This window comes from Amblyomma maculatum, chromosome 3 (genome assembly GCF_055883805.1).
Source record: "Amblyomma maculatum isolate TAMU_Amacu chromosome 3, ASM5588380v1, whole genome shotgun sequence".
NCBI classification, from domain to species: domain Eukaryota; kingdom Metazoa; phylum Arthropoda; class Arachnida; order Ixodida; family Ixodidae; genus Amblyomma; species Amblyomma maculatum.
Genome location: NC_139346.1, coordinates 16897173 through 16919990, shown reverse-complemented (window position 1 = coordinate 16919990; position 22818 = coordinate 16897173). Strand labels below are relative to the sequence as shown.

The 22818-nt window shown below is 47.5% G+C and overlaps 1 protein-coding gene across 5 annotated transcripts in view; it reads left to right on the top strand.

Moving 5' to 3' along the window:
* Nucleotides 1-21290, top strand: part of LOC146194276 (uncharacterized) — a 288211-nt gene extending 266921 nt beyond the window's left edge. For all 5 annotated transcript variants that reach the window (XM_084596036.1, XM_084596038.1, XM_084596037.1 and 2 more), the window contains 2 exons: nucleotides 17031-17137; nucleotides 21116-21290. In XM_084596036.1, the coding sequence (XP_084452162.1) occupies nucleotides 17031-17137; nucleotides 21116-21193 (185 nt within the window). In that variant the 3' untranslated portion in view covers nucleotides 21194-21290. The remainder of the gene's footprint in view (nucleotides 1-17030; nucleotides 17138-21115) is intronic.
* The last annotated feature ends 1528 nt before the right edge of the window (nucleotides 21291-22818 follow it).

Sequence of the window (22818 nt, the reverse complement as noted above, 5' to 3'; positions counted from 1 at the left end):
TCGCTGGCTGTAAGACTGCCATAGTCAAGGCGCTCCTGCGTCAAAGCAGCTGTGGCGAAATATCCATCCATATATAAGCGGCGAAATATTCATCTGGCACAGATGCTATGCGACTAGCGGTTACGGATGCCAATGGATATTACAGTGCTCTCTGCTCGGGGCCAGATCTCCAGCACGACTACAGAGGAGCTTTCCTTAGCGATAACATTCTCTCTTATTGCGTAAGCAATGCTACTCCAGGTTTCAGCCCGTCGCGTAAACCCGGCCGGTAGTCACGTTTAGAGCGACCGCAGGTGGGGCCCTTCTTTTAGCCGTCGGGTAAACCCAGTCGGCAACCATGCCGCGCCGCAGACGGCGCGTCGTTGCAATAGAAACAAGAGCGACCGCAGATGGGCCCCGTCTTCAAACCGTCGGTTAAACCAGGTCGGTAGCCACGCTGCGCCGCTGCCGAGTGGCGTGCTGGCGTCGCTGAGGGGGAGGCGCCGCTCTCTCGCCAGATGTTTCGGAAGGTGGAGAGGAGGTGGAAACAGTACAAAAAAGTGTTCGCTCGCTTTGCCTTACCATTCGACATGCTGTCTGACAAACAGAAAGAGAAGCTACGTCGGCTTGTTGCAACCAGAAAGCAACAGTGGGCTCAAAAGAGGAAGAAGAACGCGAACAACGCCTTGCCAAACGACGCGCTCGGACGCTGGTAGACGAGTGCATCGTGATTCTTTCGAAACCAAATCATCGACGGCTGATGATGATACCTAATGGAATCTTCTATCTGCCTTACAGGGTGAAGACTTCATATCAACGTGTTCAGAAAATAGCCAAGAGCGATGCTCTGCGCAGCAGGAGAAACATCTTGAAAAGGAGCGAGTGCGACAGGCTGCCAGGAGGTTGAAACGTAATGAAGACAATAGAAAACGACGTGCAGAAGAGACACCGGAAGAACGGGCTGATTGCTTACGCAACCTACCGGGTTTAACTAAAGCTTAACCCCAGCTTTAGTTAAAAAAAAAAAAAAAAAAAAATCCGCGTGTCGATGGAATTGCATATACAGGTTTGGGGTGCGACCTGATGCCGGTGAACACCTCCGGCAACGCACTCCCTCACCAGAACAGGAGTTGGCCACCCTGGTGCAGTAATTGGCCACAACCTCCTATGATAAGCTCCATAAAACCCCGGCCCTCAGTCACCAGCGGCTGCGGAACAACTGACCACGGCGGCGGTCAGACCTGTGACGCAGCAGGGGGTGCTAAGAAAGCCTGGCTCCGCTGGACAGGCCGCCATTGGAAACTGACCCTGGCAACGTTTAATGCTAGAACCCTTGCTAGTGAAGCTAGTTTAGCAGTGCTGTTAGAGGAACTAGAGGGCATGAAATGGGATGTCATAGGGCTTAGTGAGGTTAGGAGGCCGAGTGAGGCATATACTGTATTGAAGGATGGGCATGTACTGTGTTATCGAGGTTTACCAGAGAGGCGACAACTAGGGGTAGGTTTTCTTGTCAATAAGTATATAGCGGGTAATATAGATGAATTCTATAGCATTAATGAGAGGGTTGCAGGCATCGTAATTAGGCTTAATAAGCGGTATAAACTGAAGGTTGTACAGGCCTATGCACCTACATGTAGTTATGACGACCAGGCAGTTGAAAGCTTCTATGAAGACGTAGAATCGGCAATGCGAAAAGTAAAGACGCAGTATACTGTACTAATGGGCGACTTCAATGCCAAGGTAGGGAAAAAACAGGCAGGAGACAAGGCAGTAGGTGACTATGGCATTGGTTCTAGGAATAGCAGGGGGGAGTTAGTAGTTGAGTTTGCAGAGCGCAATAACTTACGAATCATGAATACCTTCTTCAGCAAACGGAAGAACCGGAAATGGACATGGAAAAGTCCTAACGGAGAGACTAAAAATGAAATCGACTTCATAATGTGTTCAACCCCCGCCATTGTGCAGGATGTAGAGGTAATCGGGAAAGTTCGATGTAGTGACCATAGGATGGTGAGGTCCCGAATTAGCCTAAATCTGAAGAAGGAACGCAATAGATTAGTAAGAAAGAAACCCATCAACGAATTAGCGGTAAGGGGGAGGGCAGAAGAGTTCAGAATCTCGCTACAGAATAGGTTTTCAGCTCTAACTGAGGATGGCGACATTACCCTAGAGGCAATGAACAATAATTTCAGAGATATCATTACTGAGTGCGCAGTAGAAGTAGGCGGTAGGATAGTTAAAGAGGATACCGGTAAGCTGTCTAAGGAGACGAAAGATTTGATTAAGAAACGGCAGAGTATGAAAGCTTCCAATCCAACAGACCAGATCGAATTGGCCGAGATATCAAAGCTAATCAATAAGCGCAAGGTAGCCGATATAAGGAAGTATAACATGGAGAAAATTGAGCATGCTGTAAAGAACGGGGGAAGCCTTAAAGCGGTAAAGAAGAAATTGGGCATAGGCAAAAAAAAACCAGATGTATGCGATAAGGGACAAGGCGGGCAACGTCATCACTAATATGGACAAGATAGTCAAAGTAGCCGAGGAGTTCTATACAGATCTCTACAGTAGCCAAAGTAGTCAGGACCGTAGTGAGATTGGCGGTAGGGAAAAACAGTCAGACGTTCCACCAGTGACGAAGGACGAGGTCAAGAAAGCACTAGAAACTATGAAAAGGGGGAAATCAGCTGGAGAGGATCAGATAACTACAGATTTGCTGAAGGACGGGGGGGATATCGTGCTAGAAAAACTGACCACCCTGTATACGCAGTGCCTGGTGTCATCGACGGTACCGGAAGCATGGAAGAATGCAAACATTATCCTCATTCACAAGAAAGGGGACTCTAAGGACCTTAAAAATTACAGACCAATCAGCTTACTGTCTGTTACGTATAAGGTATTTACTAAGGTAATCGCCAATAGAATCAGGACAACCTTAGACTGCAATCAAGCAAAGGATCAAGCAGGGTTTCGGAAACGGTACTCTACTATCGATCATATCCATACCATCAATCAGGTGATAGAAAAATGCTCAGAATATAACCAGCCCTTATACATAGCATTCATTGATTACGAAAAAGCATTTGACTCAGTTGAAACCTCGGCGGTGATGCAGGCATTGCGAAATCAGGGGGTAGACGAGCCGTACGTGAAAGTGCTGGAAGATATATATAGTGGCTGCACAGCAACCATAGTTCTACATAAAGAAAGCAATAAAATCCCCATAAAGAAAGGTGTTAGGCAAGGAGACACAATCTCCCCAGTACTATTCACAGCTTGTTTAGAGGAAGTATTCAGAGACTTGGAATGGGAGCAGTTAGGGATAAGGGTAGATGGAGAATACCTCAGTAATCTGCGATTTGCTGATGACATTGCCTTGCTAAGCAACTCGGGGGATGAACTGCAAATAATGATTGATGACCTAGACAGAAAAAGTAGAATGGTAGGCTCGAAAATCAATATGCAGAAGACTAAGGTAATGTTCAACAGCCTCGGGAAGGAACAGCAGTTTACATTAGGTAGCGAAATACTGGAAATAGTAGGCGAATATGTCTACTTAGGACAGGTAGTAACCGCAGATCCAGACCATGAAAAGGAAATATCAAGAAGAATAAGATTGGGATGGAGCGCATTTGGCAAGCACTCGCAGATTATGACTAGCAGCTTACCGGTATCGCTCAAGAGGAAAGTGTACAACAGTTGCATCTTGCCTGTACTCACCTATGGGGCTGAAACGTGGAGGCTAACCAAGAGAGTTCTACTTAAGTTGAGGACAACCCAGAGGGCTATGGAACGAAAAATGGTAGGGGTAACGTTAAGAGATAGAAAGCGTGCAGAGTGGGTCAGAGAAATAACTCAAGTTAATGACATTCTGGTGGAAATTAAGAAGAAGAAATGGACATGGGCAGGACATGTAGTGCGAAGAGAGGATAACCGATGGTCGCTGAGAGTAACAAACTGGATTCCAAGGGAAGGAAAGCGTAGCAGGGGGAGGCAGAAAGTTAGGTGGGCGGATGAGATTAAGAAGTTCGCAGGGGTCAAGTGGATGCAGCTAGCACAGAACCGGGTTAAGTGGAGAAATATGGGAGAGGCCTTCGCCCTGCAGTGGGTATAATCAGGCTGATGATGATGATGACGTTTTTTACACCAGATGACACAGGTGAGTAACACCACATCAGCCTGCCTGGCACACACAATAATCACAGATTCACAAGCTGCGTGCGAGCCTTCGCGAAGAATGTGTTACCTGTGCAGGCTGCGCGTATGCTCTTACCGATAGGAAGAAGGAAGATGAGAAGGAGGAAAAGCAGGGAGGTTAACCGCCAAAAGGAACCGGTTTGCTACCCTGAACTGGGGGAAGGGTGAATGGATATAAAAGTGATGGGTAAGAGAGGGATGGGTGAAGTCAGTATAGTCACATCAATGCCAAATCATGTAATATCACGTCACAGTCTTACCACGTCATATAATAGCAAAATTACAACCTATCGATCAGGCCCGTGGTTATCATGAACCGGGGCAGTGCCTAGGAGGCCGTCACCACCGACAATCGCCACGGCCAGTGACCTAGAACCTTGATTTCAGTCAGTGGGCGTCCATCTAGACGCCCCAGCGCACGGCAGAGACACTGTCTTTCCGCACTGTATATGGGGCACTCACAAAGAATGTGGCCTATAGTCTCGTCGCACCTGCAGGTTGCGCATGCAGGGCTATTTGCCACACCTATCACAAAACAATAAGATTTTGTGAACGCCGCACCAACCTCCACACGGTACAGCAAGGTTTCTTTACGTCGGCGTAGGCCGGGTGGAAGCGGGTGCTTTAGGTCAGGGCTCAGGGATTTTAGGCGGCTGTTCGCAGACTGGACAGAATTGCACAAGGCGAGGGTGTGCTCCCGCGCAAGTGCGCGAAGCCTGTCCGCTGCGTCTGCCCTGGAAAAGGGGATCAAAACAAAATCGCCGATTTGGTGGTCGGTTCGCGCGACCTCGTCCGCACGGAGATTGCCCGCTATCCCGCTATGTAATGGAAGCCATTGGAAGATGATATCATGTCCTTCATTTATGGCATATTGATATAGTTCTCGTGTTTCTGTTCATGGGCTCCACGGCGAAAAGCCGCTTGTAAGGCTTGCAGGGCTGCTTTGGAGTCTGTGAAAATTGAAAACTGATGGGGCCTCTGCTGACTGATATGCCTAATTCCAACACGAAGAGCGGCCAGCTCTACGGCTGTCGAAGACGTCCTATGTATTGTCCTAACTTTTATTTCTGTAGTTCTAGCGTGGATGACCATGGAGCGCGAAGAACTCATGGCATTCACTAAGCCATCGGTGTAGACGTACAAACGGTTTGCATTGTGCTCATGTAAGTATTCGAGAGTTACTTGTTTTAGTTCTGTCGGCGATAGCTTGACTTCCTTCCTGATGCCGGGTATTGAAAGAAGCACGCGGGGTTGATGCAGGCTTCATAGTGGAGAGAGTGGTCTAGAGGCGGGTGTAAACTGGGACGGCAGAACAGCACGATGTGCATCAACGGCTTTTGTAAATGGTGTACGCGCTCTGGTAATAGGAAGACTGGCCAAATGGTTAGTGGGAACCCGGGAAAATTGTTGGAAATGTGCCCTCAGGGCGTCAAATGTTATATTTCCAAGTACAGGTAAGCTGTACCGAAGGAATCCCATGAATAATGCATTGTGCAGCAGAAGCTGTACTGACGCTCCCCATGACTTTCCCCAGATAAAGGCAAGTACGTGAGCATCTTTGTCTTGAATGAAATATGGGGAGTCCAAGAAAGGTTTCAGTCGATGATCCCTCCTAGAAAGCTATAGCTGCTTTCGTAGGGTAGTGCTTTACCATCAATGCGTATGGTGCAAGGTGACATGATCTTGCGTATAAATGCAACTAGCGAACACTTTTCGGTTGATATCTCGAGACCGTGCAGGTGGTAGTAGGACGCAACCATACTTGCTGCCTTTTGAAGCCCTGCTGGAACTTGTGGGCGCGTACCTCCTGACGCCCAGATACAGATGTCGTCTGCATAGATTGAAAGTTGCGCCGATTGTGGTATTAGTCGACAAGCCCGACAATAGTCAGACTGAAGAGCGCTGGGCCCAGTACTCCACCCTGTGGGACTCCACAAAAAGCGAAATCAGAGTTGGACCATCCTCAGTCTGCATAATGCGAGATCTATTAGATAAATAATTGTGTATTCTGCAACAAAACACGACCGCCAAGCTGGCCAGCTTCCAGAGCATCCAAAATGACCTGGTGAGTGACGTTGTCATATGCGTCTTTTATATCCAGAACAACGCCGCGGGTAAGCGCTTCAAAATTTTTTGACGTTGTACAGATGATACCACTCCCACCATGTTGTCAATTGAAGAATGTCCACGTCAAAACTCGCACATTATATCTGGATATACGCGGTAGAGTTCGAGGTACCACTTAATACGTGTAAGCAGCCTTCTTTCTGTATTTTACCGACGCAGCTAGCGAGTGGAATTGGACGGTATGGTGTCATGCCCAGAGGCGATTTGCCAGGTTTCAGGAGCGAAACTAAACGACTAGGCTTGAACTGTGCTCTCACTGCATGAGGTGTCGTAATATTCTACAAGAAGTATCTAGCTCCTGGTCCAAGATTGCCAAGCGCAGAGTATGTCAACCCGTCGGAACATGGCGATGATGACCATATGCAAGAAGCCAGCACAGCGTCAACTTCCTCCGCTGAAAAAGGAAGGTCTATTCGTGAATCCCGAGAAGCTGAAACATCGTTGAAACGTAGCGTTGCCGTTGGGGCGATTGGCCTGCATGCTACCCTAGCGCAGAATTCTTCAGCTACCTCAACTTCACCTAGTAGAGTGCGAGAGATTTGAATGGGACTGCCCAGCACTGAAACCAACACGAATTCGGCACCTGAGCATAGCTAGCCTTTCAGCAACCAATCCTGCCTCATACGCCACTTGGACGCAGGAACCTCATCGTCGCTCACTCCTGGACTTCAAATCTTTTTCCATTCACTTAATCATTTATTCATCCTTTATCTTATACCCTACTGATGCCCTGAGGAAATAAATATTGACTAAAAAAAAAAGCTATCGAGGGGATATTCGAAGACCACGAAAGACATCCCAGATGCGTGATAAAGGCTTGCGTGGATCAAGCCTTTCACAGAATGTCCTGCAACGTTTTGCCTGGAGGGCTTGAATTCTGCGCTGAATTTTATTTTGCTTATAAGTCGAACATTTCTTACCTTTAGGAATGCTGCACCCTTGGCCACTCTTTGTCCATCAATGAGACAGCGCACGCCCGAGCAGCAACCTTCCTGGTGCCGCCGATGGAGGAAGAAGCAGACACACAAGGCGCAGCTGTGCACTTGCGTCGCACAGTATTATCGTACACAGAGAAAACCGAAGCTGTTGTGTCAACCTCAGACTTACTAGTATATACCACAAACACTTGTTCTTCCCGCTACCCAGAGAAATACCCAGCTTCCAAGAATATAAAGCTACACTTGCACGTCGTCACCCATAAATGTCCCCTATTCATGGAAAGATGCTTTGTCTCTACCAGAGGTGAGCGACCAACGCTGGCTGATGGAGCGGGCCAAGGGCAAAGCAGCGAGAGATGCGGGCCTGTGGAATTCCGGCGGCATATGGAGGACTGTGGGCTCCGCTCAGAAAGAAAAATATGCAAAAAAAGTTCTCATCCTCATACTGCTCAGACGTGAACACCTTTTTTCAATTCTTTTGTTTTAATTTGTGAAACGAAAATAACATAACTCCACTTATAAAAGTGACTGAGTTATGAGGGTGTACGTGTATCCGGTAGCTGAACCACTGAGGGAGGTAAAAATAAGAGGCTTGCGAATACGTGCAGACGGTATTTATGATTTCGAGGACGGCATTGTTTCATTCATGAATAAACTGCGCGAAAAAACACGGACAGAGACAGAAAACACGTACACACACAGAGCGCAGAACTGCGAACTCTGTCTCACAAGCACCGAGTGTCTCACAATTTAAAGAAAGTTGCAGCACGTTACGGCGTCAAACTCGTGCTATCAACGCCATGTAAGCTCGCTAAACTGTGTGCAATCATGAACCGAGATGATAGGCAGCAAATATGCCCCTCAAACCACAGCCTTGAGTACACTGAATGTGCCAGACAAGTTATTTATCCGGTGCCATTATCCTGTGGCAAGATGTATATTGGTCAAACCGGGCGATGTTTCAATGAGAGGGCGGCTGACTATGTTCGAAACCTTTCTACCACCTCAGGAGGAAATTTAGCCTTACATTGTAAGAAGTGCAAAAAAAAACCGATTGTCACCCGTTTCTTGAAAGCACAGAGTTCTTAGCGACGGCTAGAACTAAAACGGAAAGGGAGATAATTGAGGCGTTCCTAATAGCAAAGAATTCGAAGAATTGTGTGAGCACACCGTCCATTATGCTTTCTGATAAAGAAATCTCGTATTTGGAAAGGAATACTTTAAACGTCATTTTTAAACAAGCACCCGTACTCTTGTTAATTGTTTTTTCAATCCTTCTTAGATTTTAGCCTGCTTTTTTTTTTTTTTTTCATTTTCATTGCTCTTGTCACCTTTACCTTTGTTTCTTGTTGTCTCCCATTTTTCACTCTCAGTTTCACAGTTTTAGCCTCGGCGGCTCCTAAGCTTTAGTTCTTTTCAGCTTACGCCTTTTAGTGGCTTTGTATCTTCATCGTTTCCTACTATTACTGTTGGTTCCGCGTCTCATCCCTTTTGGCTGATCAAGTTTTGCTAGTATACAGCGTTTTGTTGATGCCCTCATTCGTGGTATTGGTAGTATCTTCACTTTCAGGATTTTTATTCTTCCGGTTCCCTGTTATCCTTTTATCAAGTTTCAATGGTGTGTAAGCTTGCATGCACCGGTGTCCGCGCATCGTGGACACGTATCTGTCAACAATTATCTGTTTTTGATCCCGGCTTTGTCATGTAGTGGTTGTTTTGAGCGTATAAACGGCATGCTCGAAGCGTTTTATGAATAAAAGTTGAAGTTCTGCGCTCTGTGTGTGTACGTGTTTTCTGTCTCTGTCCGTGTTTTTTCGCGCAGTTTAATCATGAACGACAAGCACCAACTAGCCCGCCAGAAAACCCTTCTTGAGCATTGTTTCATAAAAAGAGATATTGTCCGCGGAGGAACTACATATACGAAAAATAATCATAAATGCTATCTCGAGAAAGAATTATACCCTCAAGATTCTTCTGCTGCATATCACGCGACACGAGAACGGTAACAAATTTCTCCTGAATAGGAATGTTGATTTCAGTATATGGGCACGAAAATATGTGGTACCTTGGCATTCGAAGTTAATGTGCACCCAATGTTTCAGCATTAAAGAAGATGCATTCGCTAATCTTAATTCGTCGGGTTCAAATGTTGTATTTATAGGCACACGCATCGGTCAGCGTTAAGGTGTACCACGAACGCAAGCGTTTTGCGGCTCTTGGAGTGTTATTATTGCGTAGGATAATACCCTGTTATGTTTGTTGACACCGCACATTAAGCACTTTAGGTTTACATCCTTACACTAATATAAAACTTGAAACCGAAGTGCCGAATCGGACCCGCCGGTTACTGTTTTTCACACCTTGCTGTACTCGTACTCTGTGAGAAATCAAACAAAGTTCAGTGAATACAAATACAGTTGAAACATTGTAGTTCAGCTCATCTCATTCAACCACTCTTCCAAGTGTGAACAAATCCAGAGAAATTAAAACAAGTTCTTTTTTAAACAAATCCTTCGCAGGTTCCTAAATGAACGGTGTTGGCTTGGGGGGTGGGGGGAGATTGTAGTATTTTATTTTTATTTTTTTATTTATTGAATCCTCAAAGGTCCCATTTAAGGGGTATTACATGAGGGGTGGGCTTGGAGTACGGCGGTTACAATAAAAAATGTCTTTCGATGGCAGTCTTGAAATGATGAATGTCGGTTAGTGAGACGATGTGCTCGGGAAGGTCGTTCCAATCCAGGGCAGTGCAGAGAAAAAATGACTTTTGGAATGTTGTCGTATGGGCGCGCTGGGGGTAGACGGCATTGGAGTGCAGTATATTGGATAAAAAAAAATGGTGCATAGTTGAAAAACGCAAAAGTGAGAAGTGATGTACGGTTTTTAACTGCAAAGAATTATTAAGTACCCACAGAAAAATAACAAGCTAAGAATTACAATTTGCACAATTGTTAGTGTTATTTGGAAAATCAACATGCACACATTGAGCAATATAGGAGAGCTTTTCTGTCAGCAAAACAGTACTGAATGCTTTTTTGAACACAATTATAATGATGCTTTCTGGAAGACCATTCCAACCCTTTTCCGCCCGTGGCAAAGCAGAGAAGTTCAACGTTCTTGTTCCCTTTTGAAACCTAGATTGATTCGAGATCTTACCAACCTGTGGTAACTGTCACACCTTTCCGATTACCTCTAAATTCTGCGCAGAACGCTAGGCGTGCACTGTTGTCGTTTTTGTAGACAAAGAAATGTTCATTGCTGAATTTACGGAAATCTCGTGAAACTCGGAATTTTTTCTCGTTGGGGAAGAAGATGGATTTCTATATGCTTTATCGCGTTTACCGTACCATAGCGGCTCAGCCTACCAGGCATTCTGTAAATTGCATAAGGTTCTTCCTGTGAATTCTCATTACGCGAAGGCCGCGCTTTTCCTCTGCAACGAATCTCATGCACAGCTGCAGGGATCGAAGCCGGCAAAGCTGCCGAGCGTCCCGTTTTCACCCAGCCACTAGGATGTAGTTACTCAATACGTAAGCAACCGAAAAAGAAATTGAATAATGTGAATCTTCCTTTGCGTGTCGGACATTGTTATCACCACTTCGCAGGTATTCTACAGGAGAGCGTTAGCAATTGTTCGGTGTTCTTGGCTTTTTTGGTCCACATGCCTAGCATTAGCGTGGGCCTTCCGTTGCTCCGGATCATCGCAAGCAGCTCGGCGGCGGCGGTATATCGTCACTCTACGCAAACTACGTCGCCCTTCCTCCTCCATCGCCGTCTGTGTGAGCCCGCTCTTCCCGGAACCCTCTTTTATACGCCTCGGCTATACCTCCAACGCCACCTGTTGTCCAGACTACAAACTCATTTCGGCAAACGCCCGACCCCCTAACATGCATCTTCGTGCGCAAAAATTTCACAGCAAATTTAATAGATCTGGAATTACAAGCCAGCTTTTCATACGCGATGGTGACTCTCCTGCCCATAAAAAAGGATGATCCGCCGCTCCACATCCTGAACGTGTACTGCCCACCTAAAGCAAAAAATGTAACTTTCTCCACACTCCTGAGAAGGGCTATCAGGGAAGCGGGACGAGATCCGTTACTAGTGTTAGGAGATTTCAATGCGCAGAGCCCCTCATGGGGCTACAACCGAGAGGACATACGAGGACGGACGCTAGCGGAGGCAGCGTCCACACTAGGCCTAACCCTACACACCGAACCGGCGTACCCCACGCGAATTGGGAACTTGGCGCAGAGGGAAATTTGTCCGGACTTGACTTTTTCAAAAAAACGCGAGGCGAAATGAGTGGATGAATACGGAGGAAACACTCGGTAGTAACCACTGCCTGCTCAACATAACAATCCGCACTAAGCCCCTTACCAGACCGACGGGACAGACTAGGATGCCGGACTCGGCAAAATTCAGGAAAGAATATAACGTTAGTTCTATCCAGGAGCAGGGATACCAAGCCTGGACCAAACAGCTGCTGGCCAGTCTCCGTTCGACGGAAAAGCGGGTAAAGCTCTCTGAGGCGGTGACGGATGTGGACACCCACCTCCTCCACCTCTGGGAAGCCAGACTCAGCATGGTTAAAAGATGGCGCAGGCAGAAACATAACTGCAAGCTAAAAACCCGGATCGCGGCGATAACAAAAGAGGCGGCAGAATACGCGGCGCAATCGCGGACGCTAACTGGGTAGAGAGGTGCAACGCGGTAGCTAGGCAGATGTCTGGCAAGAACACATGGCTTCTCTTCCGAGCTCTCATAGATCCAAACCAGACGCGAACTGAGTCGCAGAAACACCTGCAGAGAGCAATACACGCCTTTCAAGGAAATACAGCCCAGCTAGCGCTGAAGCTCCGAGTACAGTACTCGAGCATGACCCAAGACCCAAGGGGAGAAGCTTATAGGTACAATGGAGACGAAAATGTTGAGCTAGATGCACCTTTCGAACTATACGAGCTCAAGGCAGCCCTAGCGAGAATGAAACGCGGGACCGCGCCAGGAAGGGATGGGATCACGGTAAAACTCCTAGCAAACCTACCAGAGCACGTGTACCAATCTCTTCTAGAACACTTCAATTCGATCTGGAAGGGCGAAGTTCCTCTTCCCACCGAGTGGAAGACGGCACTCATAACTTTCATCGCAAAGGCAGGCAAAGCCGTAGATACAGACAACCTCAGGTCCATTTCTCTCATGTCGTGCAGGGGCGAATTGATGGAAACAATGGTTAGAGACAGACTTTCCGAGTATCTTGAAAACAAGCGAGACTTCGCCGACTCGATGTATGGTTTCAGGCCAAATAGATAGGCTCAGGACGAGCTTAGCAGAGAGATATTAAATCCGATAGAACATCCGAACGGGGATAAGATAGTGCTGGCCCTAGATCTGAAGGGAGCTTTCGATAATGTGACGCACGAGGCCATCCTGACACATCTTTCGCAGACTGGGTGTGGAAAGAACGCGTTCGAGTATATAAAACGCTTCCTCTCATACAGACTGGCCTACGTGAGGATCCAGAACACAGACCACGGCCCCTTTCTATTAGGAACGAGAGGTACACCACCGGGAGCGGTGCTATCCTCGCTTCTTTTCAACATGGCAATGAAAAATCTCCCGGTACACGTGGAGGAAGACTCGGGTGTGCAGTACGCGCTGTACGCGGACGACATCTCCATATGGGCCACGCGGGGCTCTCTTGGAGAAAAAGAGGCCAGCTTGCAGGAGGCAGCCATCGCTGCGAATGAGTACGCGAAAAAATGCGGCCTTCAGTGCTCACCGAAAAAATCCGAATTCGTCCCTTCAAAAAATGTACAGACAAGATAGAATTGCGACTTGGATCAGAACCAATACCCGAGACAGAGGAAATTAGAGTACTGGGTCTTTTCATTCACCAGCGTAAGCTAACGACGACCAAGCTCGACAAGCTAAAAAAGGTGGGAGACCAGGTGGGCCGAATGGTCCACAGAGACTCAAACAAGAAAGGGGGACTCAGAAGCAAAGATGCTCTACGACTGGCCAACGCCTTTGTAACAAGGAGAATCCTGTACTCGCCCCCCCCCCCCCCATCTCCACCTCAAGAAACACGACGAGAGCACCATCGAGGTGATCACGCGCAAAATAGCGAAGAAGGCCCTCGACCTCCCTATAACCACGTCGAACCTGAGACTCCAAGGTCTGGGTATGACGAACTCGTTCGAGGAGCTGAGAGAAGCCCACCTCACGAGCCAATACACGCGACAATCGCAGACACCGTCGGGGCATCGCCTATTAACCCGTCTACACATACAACACACGACTGTAACCGAGGAAAGAGTAAGGCTTCCCCAGGAGTGGCGATACGCCCTGCACGTAAAACCACTACCCACTAACATGTCCAAGGACGACCACGAGGGTAGGCGCATGGCCAGGGCAGAGGCCTTAGCTCACCACTACGAAGGGAAACCCGGAGTGTACTATGTGGACGCGTCCGGCACACCAACGCGGGTGGTACACGGCGGCAGTGATCGACGAGTCCAAAACGGTAAACAGGCTCACATTTAAAGCTCGAAGCGTAACACAGGCAGAGGAGGTCGCCATCGCATTAGCAGCAATACACTGTGATCCAAAACAATCATAACGGACTCGCGAGGGGCCTGTAGGAACTTTCAACAGGGCTGGGTCCCCTGCCTGGCCTACCGGCCACTGTCCTACCGCCTACTGGCCTACCGGACCTACCTGGCCTGGCCTACCGGACCAGGCCTACCGACTACTGAAAAACAGCTCGTATGCTGAAAGTCCATCCCACCGCTTCATAGTCTGGGCTCCGGCCCATTCGGGGCTAGGAGGAAACGAGGCAGCAGATGCCGTCGCCCGCGCGCTTTCTTACCGGGTAACCTCGTCTCCTTCCTCAGAAGAATTCACACCAGCCTACACTTTCACAGAAATTACGCAGCTGTACCAAAATAGACACAATATTTACCCCCACTCGTGTAAATGGTTAACAAGAGCGGAGGAACGCGTGTTTCTTCGCCTCCTTACGAATACCATGATGTGACTGGCGTCACTTAAACACTTTGACAGTGCCGTCTCCTGGGAGTACCCGCACTGCGGGGAAATGTCCTCGGACCTTTTCCACATGGTGTGGGTGTGCCCCTCCAACCCTGCTTTTGCACCTAATCCAAACACCACCCGGGAGGACTGGGAGGCGACTTGCTCCGACATGAAAGCCCATAAGGCCTTGGTCAAACGAGCAATGGCGGCAGCGCAAGCCACTGGTGTCCCGTACTAGGGACACCACCTAGTGTTTGTAAGGGGAAGGGCACTAAGCCTGACCCCAGAGCAACCTTTATGTAGCTCTATATTTTTATTAAACGTTTTCACCACCACCTTCCTCATATCCAGTGGGCTTAATTCGTGATACCTGAATTCCAGTCCTAGCTCCTGAATTCGTGTGCTCACTAGTTCAGCACAAAACGAAGTGGCGTCTCTCTGTAACCCTATGGTTCGGCCGCCAGGGCCCTTCAAACGACTGCGACGAAGCGCATCATTCTGCGAGCAATGGTTCGGTCGACAACCATCAGAATGTTGCTCCCTACACACACGCACAGTACTGTTGTGAGGAACAAAGGTCATCGGTGCGCATCCCTGACCCTCTGTTGGCTTGAATTTTGCAAGTAATTTTGTGCACCATACCGTACCAAATATTTACCACCAGACCGAAATCTCTGTTAAAAGTGTGGGCCAAAGCTTTGACAGCAATAGTGGCTGTAAGTGGCCCCTCTCGACATCCGTTCGGGTTGCATTATATATAGCGGAACGACAGCATAGGGTGTAACTGCTGGCCCAGGGCCGCGTCACTCTGGGGCACGACACTTCCGGCTGTCAATCCCCCTTCCCATCTGACAACGGCAGGGGAGCCTGTCGTGACACTACACTTCAATCACTATGTTGGCAAACCATCTGGTGGTTTTGCTTGGTGGTCACGATTTGTAACTGATCACGCCATGTGGTCTGCCGCCGTGATGAACCCTTTGAATGGACAGACAAGATGGAGAAACCTGCGATGTTTTTGCTAACGCTCTTAATAAGAATAATTTCAGTCTAGCGGTCCGTCCCTCATTGTTAGCACAGCTGAACGGACACAGACGAAAAAAAGAGACATACGCTCGCACAAGGGCGCTTTTTGTGTACGGAAACAAAGAACTCGTTAAGGATGATGGACCACAAAATCGCCCAAAATTCTATATTACTACGTTTTCTTCCGTCGGTTCTCCGGCTTTGCTGTCCGTTGTCTTTTAACGCACTAGTTACAATGCCACTTAATGAAAAACATAAACTGACTCACCTCTAATCTTTATAACAGTCGCCTGTTGCCGCTTGTCACGCCTGGCGTCGAAACAGGGAAGCTTTGAAATAAAGTTCAGCGACCTGCAGAGAAGAAATGTGAGCGCAAGAGAGGAACTTAGCAGAATAGGTGACAGCAGGAATAAGTGAGGCTAATCTACGGACAGGACATGTAAGAAGAGCTAAGCGACGCTCCCCTTGAACGAAATGTGTTCCTTCAGGGGAAATCGCGAAGACCCAGCTGCGGGGACAATGGGAAGTGGTTGTCAATGGGCAAGAAAGGAGGCCGCAGGTGGAAATGGGGGCGATCTATTGCACATAAATCCGGAGGGTCGCCTACAAGAGGCGAGTGTGATCGCTGCCTTTTTCACCCGTTATCGCCGCTGTCACTGAACCACAAATTCTAGCTTCCTGGTGCATTATATGTAGATGCAATGCATGCTGCTGCACATTCAGACAGACACGGGAGTGCAAAAAGATGCATGGACTTAGAAAGGGAAGAGGGCCAGCGCTAACGTGCGACTGGCATTGTTTTCGTCGAATCGCGTTTTTGTATCACCGCATTTTCCGCTTTTCAAAGCACGTACCACAAAGGTATAAATGTTCTTGGTTCGCGCTTTGGCACACGTTTAAAGTGATGGTACAAAAACACTGTCCGTCTACCTCCATGCAACTCTTTCGCTCCTGCGTCTTCCTGAACGGTTATTTCGCCTCTTGTGTGCGCGTTTATCAGGATTGCGCCGCATGGGAAGGAGCAGTGTCTTATGTGGATGAAGCGAAGGTGTCGACAGAGCCGATACAACAGCAGAAGGGCTTTGCTAAATATTCTTCCAAACACGAAATTCAGGCTTGACACCAGGCGCCTATGTTCTCCGTAGACCCCATTTTGATTACCCTTTGAAAATAGCGGCAACTTAACATAGCATTTTTAGAAGGGGTTAATTAACGAAGGGGACCACCAAAATGCAATTCGAACATGGTTCTTTTATGGACCAATTAGAACACCATTAACAAAAAGGGTGTGTTATATGGCATTGAATCATAAAACTGCAGGTGGGTTATCAGAGCCTCTGTAGTAAGCGCCACGAATTCGGTTTGACCTTGCGGTGGTTTGTAATCTCTGAAATCACACAGCACAGACCTCTTATACTTCAGCGTCGTAGGCAAAATCGCTTTACTTTGTCTCATGTACGGAAGAGAACAGGGCTTAAACATTGCATTTATAACGTATAATGAAATGGAACGGTGGCGCAACGACGACTGCGCCATTTAATTATGCACCAACTCGACCCATATTCTGTGCAATGTATGCTTGCACATGTGGCTCACTTTGCGAACTTGATTGTGCGTACACCTATTATTGTAATGACATATAAAGGAGGCTATGGTAATGGTAACCGTCTTCTTTGAACCTGTGGTCATTCGTCGGAGGTGCCACCATCGGACAAGGCTTTCCCACTGTCGCAGGTATGCAGCCGGCCCGATCATTTGTCGCAGCCTGCAGTCCACTGCTATCCGAAGATGGAAAGCTCGCTGGATGCGTAGTGAGGATCCTAAGCACATCAACTCAGCAGGTGAAATTCAGGCTGAAGATCAATTGAGCGATCTTTCTGAGCAGCGTTCCTTTGGTTCCAGTTCTCCCTCAGCGTTTTTGTCTGCACGCTAAATGACGGCGTCTGAAATTATTGGGCGTTCAATCTGTGCTGGCGTATGCAATAAACGAGCTTTATAAATACACCTCGGTATAACGAAGTCGTAAAAATCGGCAGTTTACTTCGTTATAATGAAATTTCGCTGTATCAAAATTCTGTGCCTAGCATGCGGAAACATTACCAAAGCCCTTGCCAGTTGTAAGGACTCCGTTTTTAGTTGCTCTGAAAGCAATCCATGACTTTCTTTTGCGTCTGCTTAGCTATCAGGAATGGCCTCAGGCTACATTCATAGGCCCGCAAGGATCGCATCGTTCTTGCTGGCCTGTTAAACTCGCGTAGCGCCGCGGCACGTTTATTGCGTCAAGCACTTCACGGTTACTTATGGCTTCGCCGTCTTCGGCGTCAGTGTCACTGCCTGGGTCTTTCGCAGAAGGACCCAGGCAGTGACAAAGCGAATGAGAGTCGTAGAGGAGAATCGACGGATAGAGCAGAAAGCAGCGTACAAAGAGCTGCTGCGTGAACGCAAGTGGGAACCAAAGCGAAGGAGAGTTGGAATCGGCAAACCGAGCGGCAAGGAGCGCACAAACAACGCGTGCGGAAGCGGCGGCCGTGCGACAGACGGGCGTGCACGCTGACGAATCAGGCTTCGCAGGCACGGGGAAGAGTTTCTTTGGATCGCAGCAAAGTGAGCAGAGCAGGAAAGGGTGGGGGGGGGGGGGGGGGGGGGATTCGAAGCCGCCGCGCTCCTTCATTTGGGACAAAGCAAAAAGACAAGAGACAAAAAAAGCGGGATGAGGGGGCGCGGATATTCTAGCGACTTACCGCTTATCTCTCGCTTGTAGGGATAGAATGCCGCGCACCCGGGAGGCCCGTCCACGTGAGTTACCTAAGTTTCGTGCACTGGTAACGCTCTCGGCCGTCGTCTCCTCTGCGAAATTTTTGTCCTTCCGGGTAAAATTTGTCTGAAGATTTCGTTGCAACAAAATTACAGAAGCATTTACTTCTTTATACATGGTTTTCAATTGGCATTATGTGATGTATACCTTGCAACTTCGTTATATCGAGGATTTCGTTATAGTGAAGATCGATATACAATGATGTGCAAATCGTGCCACCTATCAGTGGTTGAAACCTCCAAAGAGAGTCCATAATTATTCAAAAATAGCCTGTGTATTACACGGAGGCCTTCTCTATAACTTTTAACTAATGTGAACAGCCGTGCTTAACGAATGCAAGATTTTCAATGGTCACCGACAGTGATTTCCAAATAACCGGACACTTGAAGAAAAGCTCCTTAGATGTATACCATCAACCGGCTGGAGATATCTTGTAATGCGATAGCGCGTCCGTTTCATCGAAGATTCGGCATGAGCGCTGCCGTACTTAGCGAACAATATTGGGAGTAAGGCACTGGCATCTGACATGGTCTCTCACCGACTAACCGCAGGGGTGCGTGACGTCCAGTTTTGCAGGAGCTGCCAACTCAGGCCCCCTTCTTTCATATGGGATATCAGAATCACAATGCTAGGACCCTTTCATTCGCGTTACCCCTGTGCCACGCAGGCACATTAATACGACTTTGTTAGGGCGAGTCTTTAATATGTGGGATGGCAGCTTATGGTATCACGTATTATGGAGGGAAAATATCAAGGCCACATGACAAGAAAGGAAGCTGTATGCAGTAATTCCGTACATTCATTGTTTTTTACACAACCTCAAGAAGATAGGCGAAAACGTGGGCGTAAAAGTGCTGATGTCAGCACCTAGCAAGTTAAAGAGCATAAGTGCCAAGGTCAACAGTGAGCGAACGGGAAGGAAGCAGTGCCGAAAGAAGCACAAGAACATGTACGTGAAATGTACTAAAAACTTAATCTATCAAATACCATTGCAATGCGGGCGCACCTACGTCGGCCAAACAGGGCGCTGTTTAATTGAACGGCTGCAAGAGCCTAAAAAATCTTTGAAAGGCGGCATCAGCAGTGAACTGGCAAGACATTGCCTAGAGCATGAATGTGCTCCCCAACTTGGCAACACCACAATCATATTTACCTACTTAGACCAACGGACGAGAGAAATTTAAGGAGCCATCAACATTCGGAAAAGGGGTGAAGAGTGTCACCATCCTTTCCATAGCACTTCGCGACAGCGGAATTAATTATCTGTGCATGAATGCACAATCTCATGTAACGTGGTTGTCTCGTCTATCCCGCTTTCCCTCTGTTTCTTTCTTTCTTTCTCTTTTGCACGAACGAGAAGTATAAAACATGGTTGTTAGTCTGCGTCGTGTCCCTCTCTCTGCTTCGTCTCTGTTAGCGCTGTTTTTTGCTTCAGATCGTCCACCAACCAGCCCAAATTTCGACCCTTCTGAGGTTTACGTCCCCGCAAAAGTTTTTCGAGATGCGGCTGAGGAGCCGTTATTCGACCTAAATGAGCCAGCTCCTCACTTTCTTCTTGACCAGCACGACTGATGAGGACAACGAAATCAGATGGTATGTCATTCGCTACTCGTCACTATAATCAGCCAAGTTATATCATCGGAGTTATGCCACAAGACTGCATTCCGAGGTGTCAGAATGGGACCATCCGTCCCAAAAATATCTTCGTAAGTCGCGAGAAAACAGTCAACGATGCGAGCTCGTGCAGGTGAGAGATCTCATCATATCGGCGATGCGAGGGATGTTGGCCTATGCAACTGTGAGGTCTTGGCAGGTATGAATCACTGCCTTGATAGATACGGCAGTAAACGGTCAGGGAATGCGGCGCCTTTTGCGTGTTTGAAGCGTTGACATTTGTTAAAGAAGACAACCACTCCACAATGGATCAGCACTTTGAAGACGCCTGTGAAATCACCGTCAGCTATAGCCGACAGTCAGATTCAGACATATTTTTTATCGGTATTACGACAGAGAGCTCGAGCATAATTTATGTAAGATTTGTAGGACTCATTGGATGTCCCGCTCCAGCTCGCAAGGGTCCTTTTAACAGGACATCTGCTTGCACATCTCCTCTTTATTCTTTTCACATGCAGACGCTCCCTCGACGACATTTGGACGTGTCCGATCACTTTCCGTTCTCGCACTTGCATGGGTAGCCATCTTGCGTAGCCAATTTCGGCCCCAGAATGGTTCAGGATCACGGAGTGGATGATAACAACCGGTTTTACCCCGCCCGTCGCTGCTGGCGTCGCATGGTGACATGACGTGCGGTGTTCTTGCGGCGCTTTTTACTCATACAATGTGCGAATTTCGTGTACTCATCTCTATGGGCAACGGTCGCTTGCAACGACGAAAAATTGCAACGAATATCACAATAGCACTCTATTAAGCCCGCGAATCGTGAGTGACAAGAAAATGTGCTTGCGACATGGTTGGCCGGCTGCTTAGCAATCTGCACTGGTGCTATGCCTACTGCGCCAACCACTACATCCTCGCAAAGGCAGCAGATGCTCTTGTAACATTCTTGCATCATTGCGTATATGTAGCACTGCGAATAAATGTGATATTTGGCCATGCGTTGTTTGATCTGAGTCACCTCTGCTGCGTGGCTACATGATAGCGGTTGTCATCCCGTGGGATGTGATTCTGCACTTTTAGATTGCTAGCTCCTCCAGGTTCGGTCCGGGTGACTTTGAAGCTTAGCCAAGGTCAAACGCAGCCTGTCTAGCGACAAGTCTTGCCCATGGTGTTACGCGCTGCGGTAAAGGGTTGAACGGCCGACGACTTTACCATGGCCTTGAAAGGCGACATATTTTCAATAATGCCAAAGTTTACGCAGTGGGCGCACGGTAGGGTAATTTCAACACGTGTTTTTAACAAATCCAAGCAAAACACAGCGAAAGCTCCTCAGACGTAGTTTAACCGCCTTTAAATCCTGCTATTTCTGTTTTAATTTGCTTTGCAGGCTTACTCAAAGCTCGAAGACCTTCTGCGGCCTCTCTTCCCAGTCATCGGTGGAAATCCTTTTGCGCTAAAATATTAGGGCTTAACCGGTGCCTTCATTGGCGCTGTCGCTCTGGCGCCTACACATCAACGCAGCAGCAAGACGAAAGGTGGTATGCAATAAAACGCATATAATATTTGTGCGTCAGTTCATTCCGTTGCCGTTCCAGCTAGCAGCTTCAATGGGAACGCAGTCTCCACACGGTCAATGCCAACCAAGAGTGACCTTGAGATTGGCGTACTAACAGCCCACCCGGACCCACGTCTATGCATAGCATGGTATAGTTACACCGAGGCTCACCATAGTGGACACTAAGTGCATAAGGAAGCGGAGTAATCCCAGTGGATATTGTGGCATATGTCCCCATATTGCCACATGGTACGTTTAAAGGAAATAAGGAGTAATTATGAGGCAATTATTCGTTTCTCTGCAGGAGTACTATTTGTGAACAGCAGCAGAGATATGAGACTAGTTCACACAGTCAACATGATGGATGTCAGGTTAAACATCGTCCCAAGTTCCTCTTACACAAAGTTGGCGTTGTGTATACGTTGCCGCTCTCTTCTCTGGCATGTACATTGGGCACACCAACCAATCCGTCAACAAAAGACTTGAAGAACATTCGAATTCTTGTGACAATGTTTCTTCTGTTTCATTTTTTGACATTAAAAAGCGTCGTAGTTCGTGTGAATGTAACACTGGTTATTGGAGTGCACTTTTCTCAGCCATAAAGATAAGTTAGCACGAGAAACTATGAAGGCTTTTAGTTACATACACGCATGGCCATAACTGCGTCAGTCGTCGTGAGTGGTGGTGCCACAGAAGGAATTAGTTATTTAAGGGCTTGTTATATCGGCCGATAGCACGAAGGGATGGACTCAGTACGTGTACGTTTTCTAGTGTGTCGTATTGAGGACAATCGAGTGTTGCGTTGGATACGTGAGTACTGGTTTGCGGCGTGTATGTGGAGTTTTTCATTTCGTTTTTTTCTTTTAGATTTATTTTTTGGCTTGAATTTGTTTTTTTTTAATTTTTGGCTTTGGCATTAGTGTTCTTCTTGTTTCCAACATATTTTGTTCTGCTTAGTGCATTTTCCTTCCATGTTTATGCGCTCATGTTGGCCACGTATTTCTTCTAACGTGCCCAGATATCTGCATTGGACACTGTTCACTAGTCCAATAGGGGACATTTGAAATTTGAGTACCGAATGCTTCAATAGTCAAACGTCGCCCCTAGAGGACCATCTGATTCGCGTATGCAGCCTGGTGGCACAGCGATAATACATTGTTCCCACATTTACCCGGTTACTAGGTTAAACGTTTAACATTCTTATGGCTGGAATTTCGAAATTAAGAAAAGCTAAGCCGCCATATAACTGGCAAGCGACAACCATGAGGAACCTTATTGGTAAGTACATTTCTATGCTGAAACTTCAGGCTCGAACAAAAAGCCTAAATATGCGATAGATCGGAGGACTAAGGTCATCGTGGCTAATGTTATCATCATGGAGCCAGGTTTAGGTAATTGTGGTTATGAGGTGAACAAAGGCTAAGAGCAAGTATTCAATCGTGCCAGTTTTAGCGCTATAGCGTCAATGGTTTCGTTCCCCAGAATGTGCGGCACGGGCATCGCATTGTTAGCGAAAACGTTTTTAGGCACTTAAG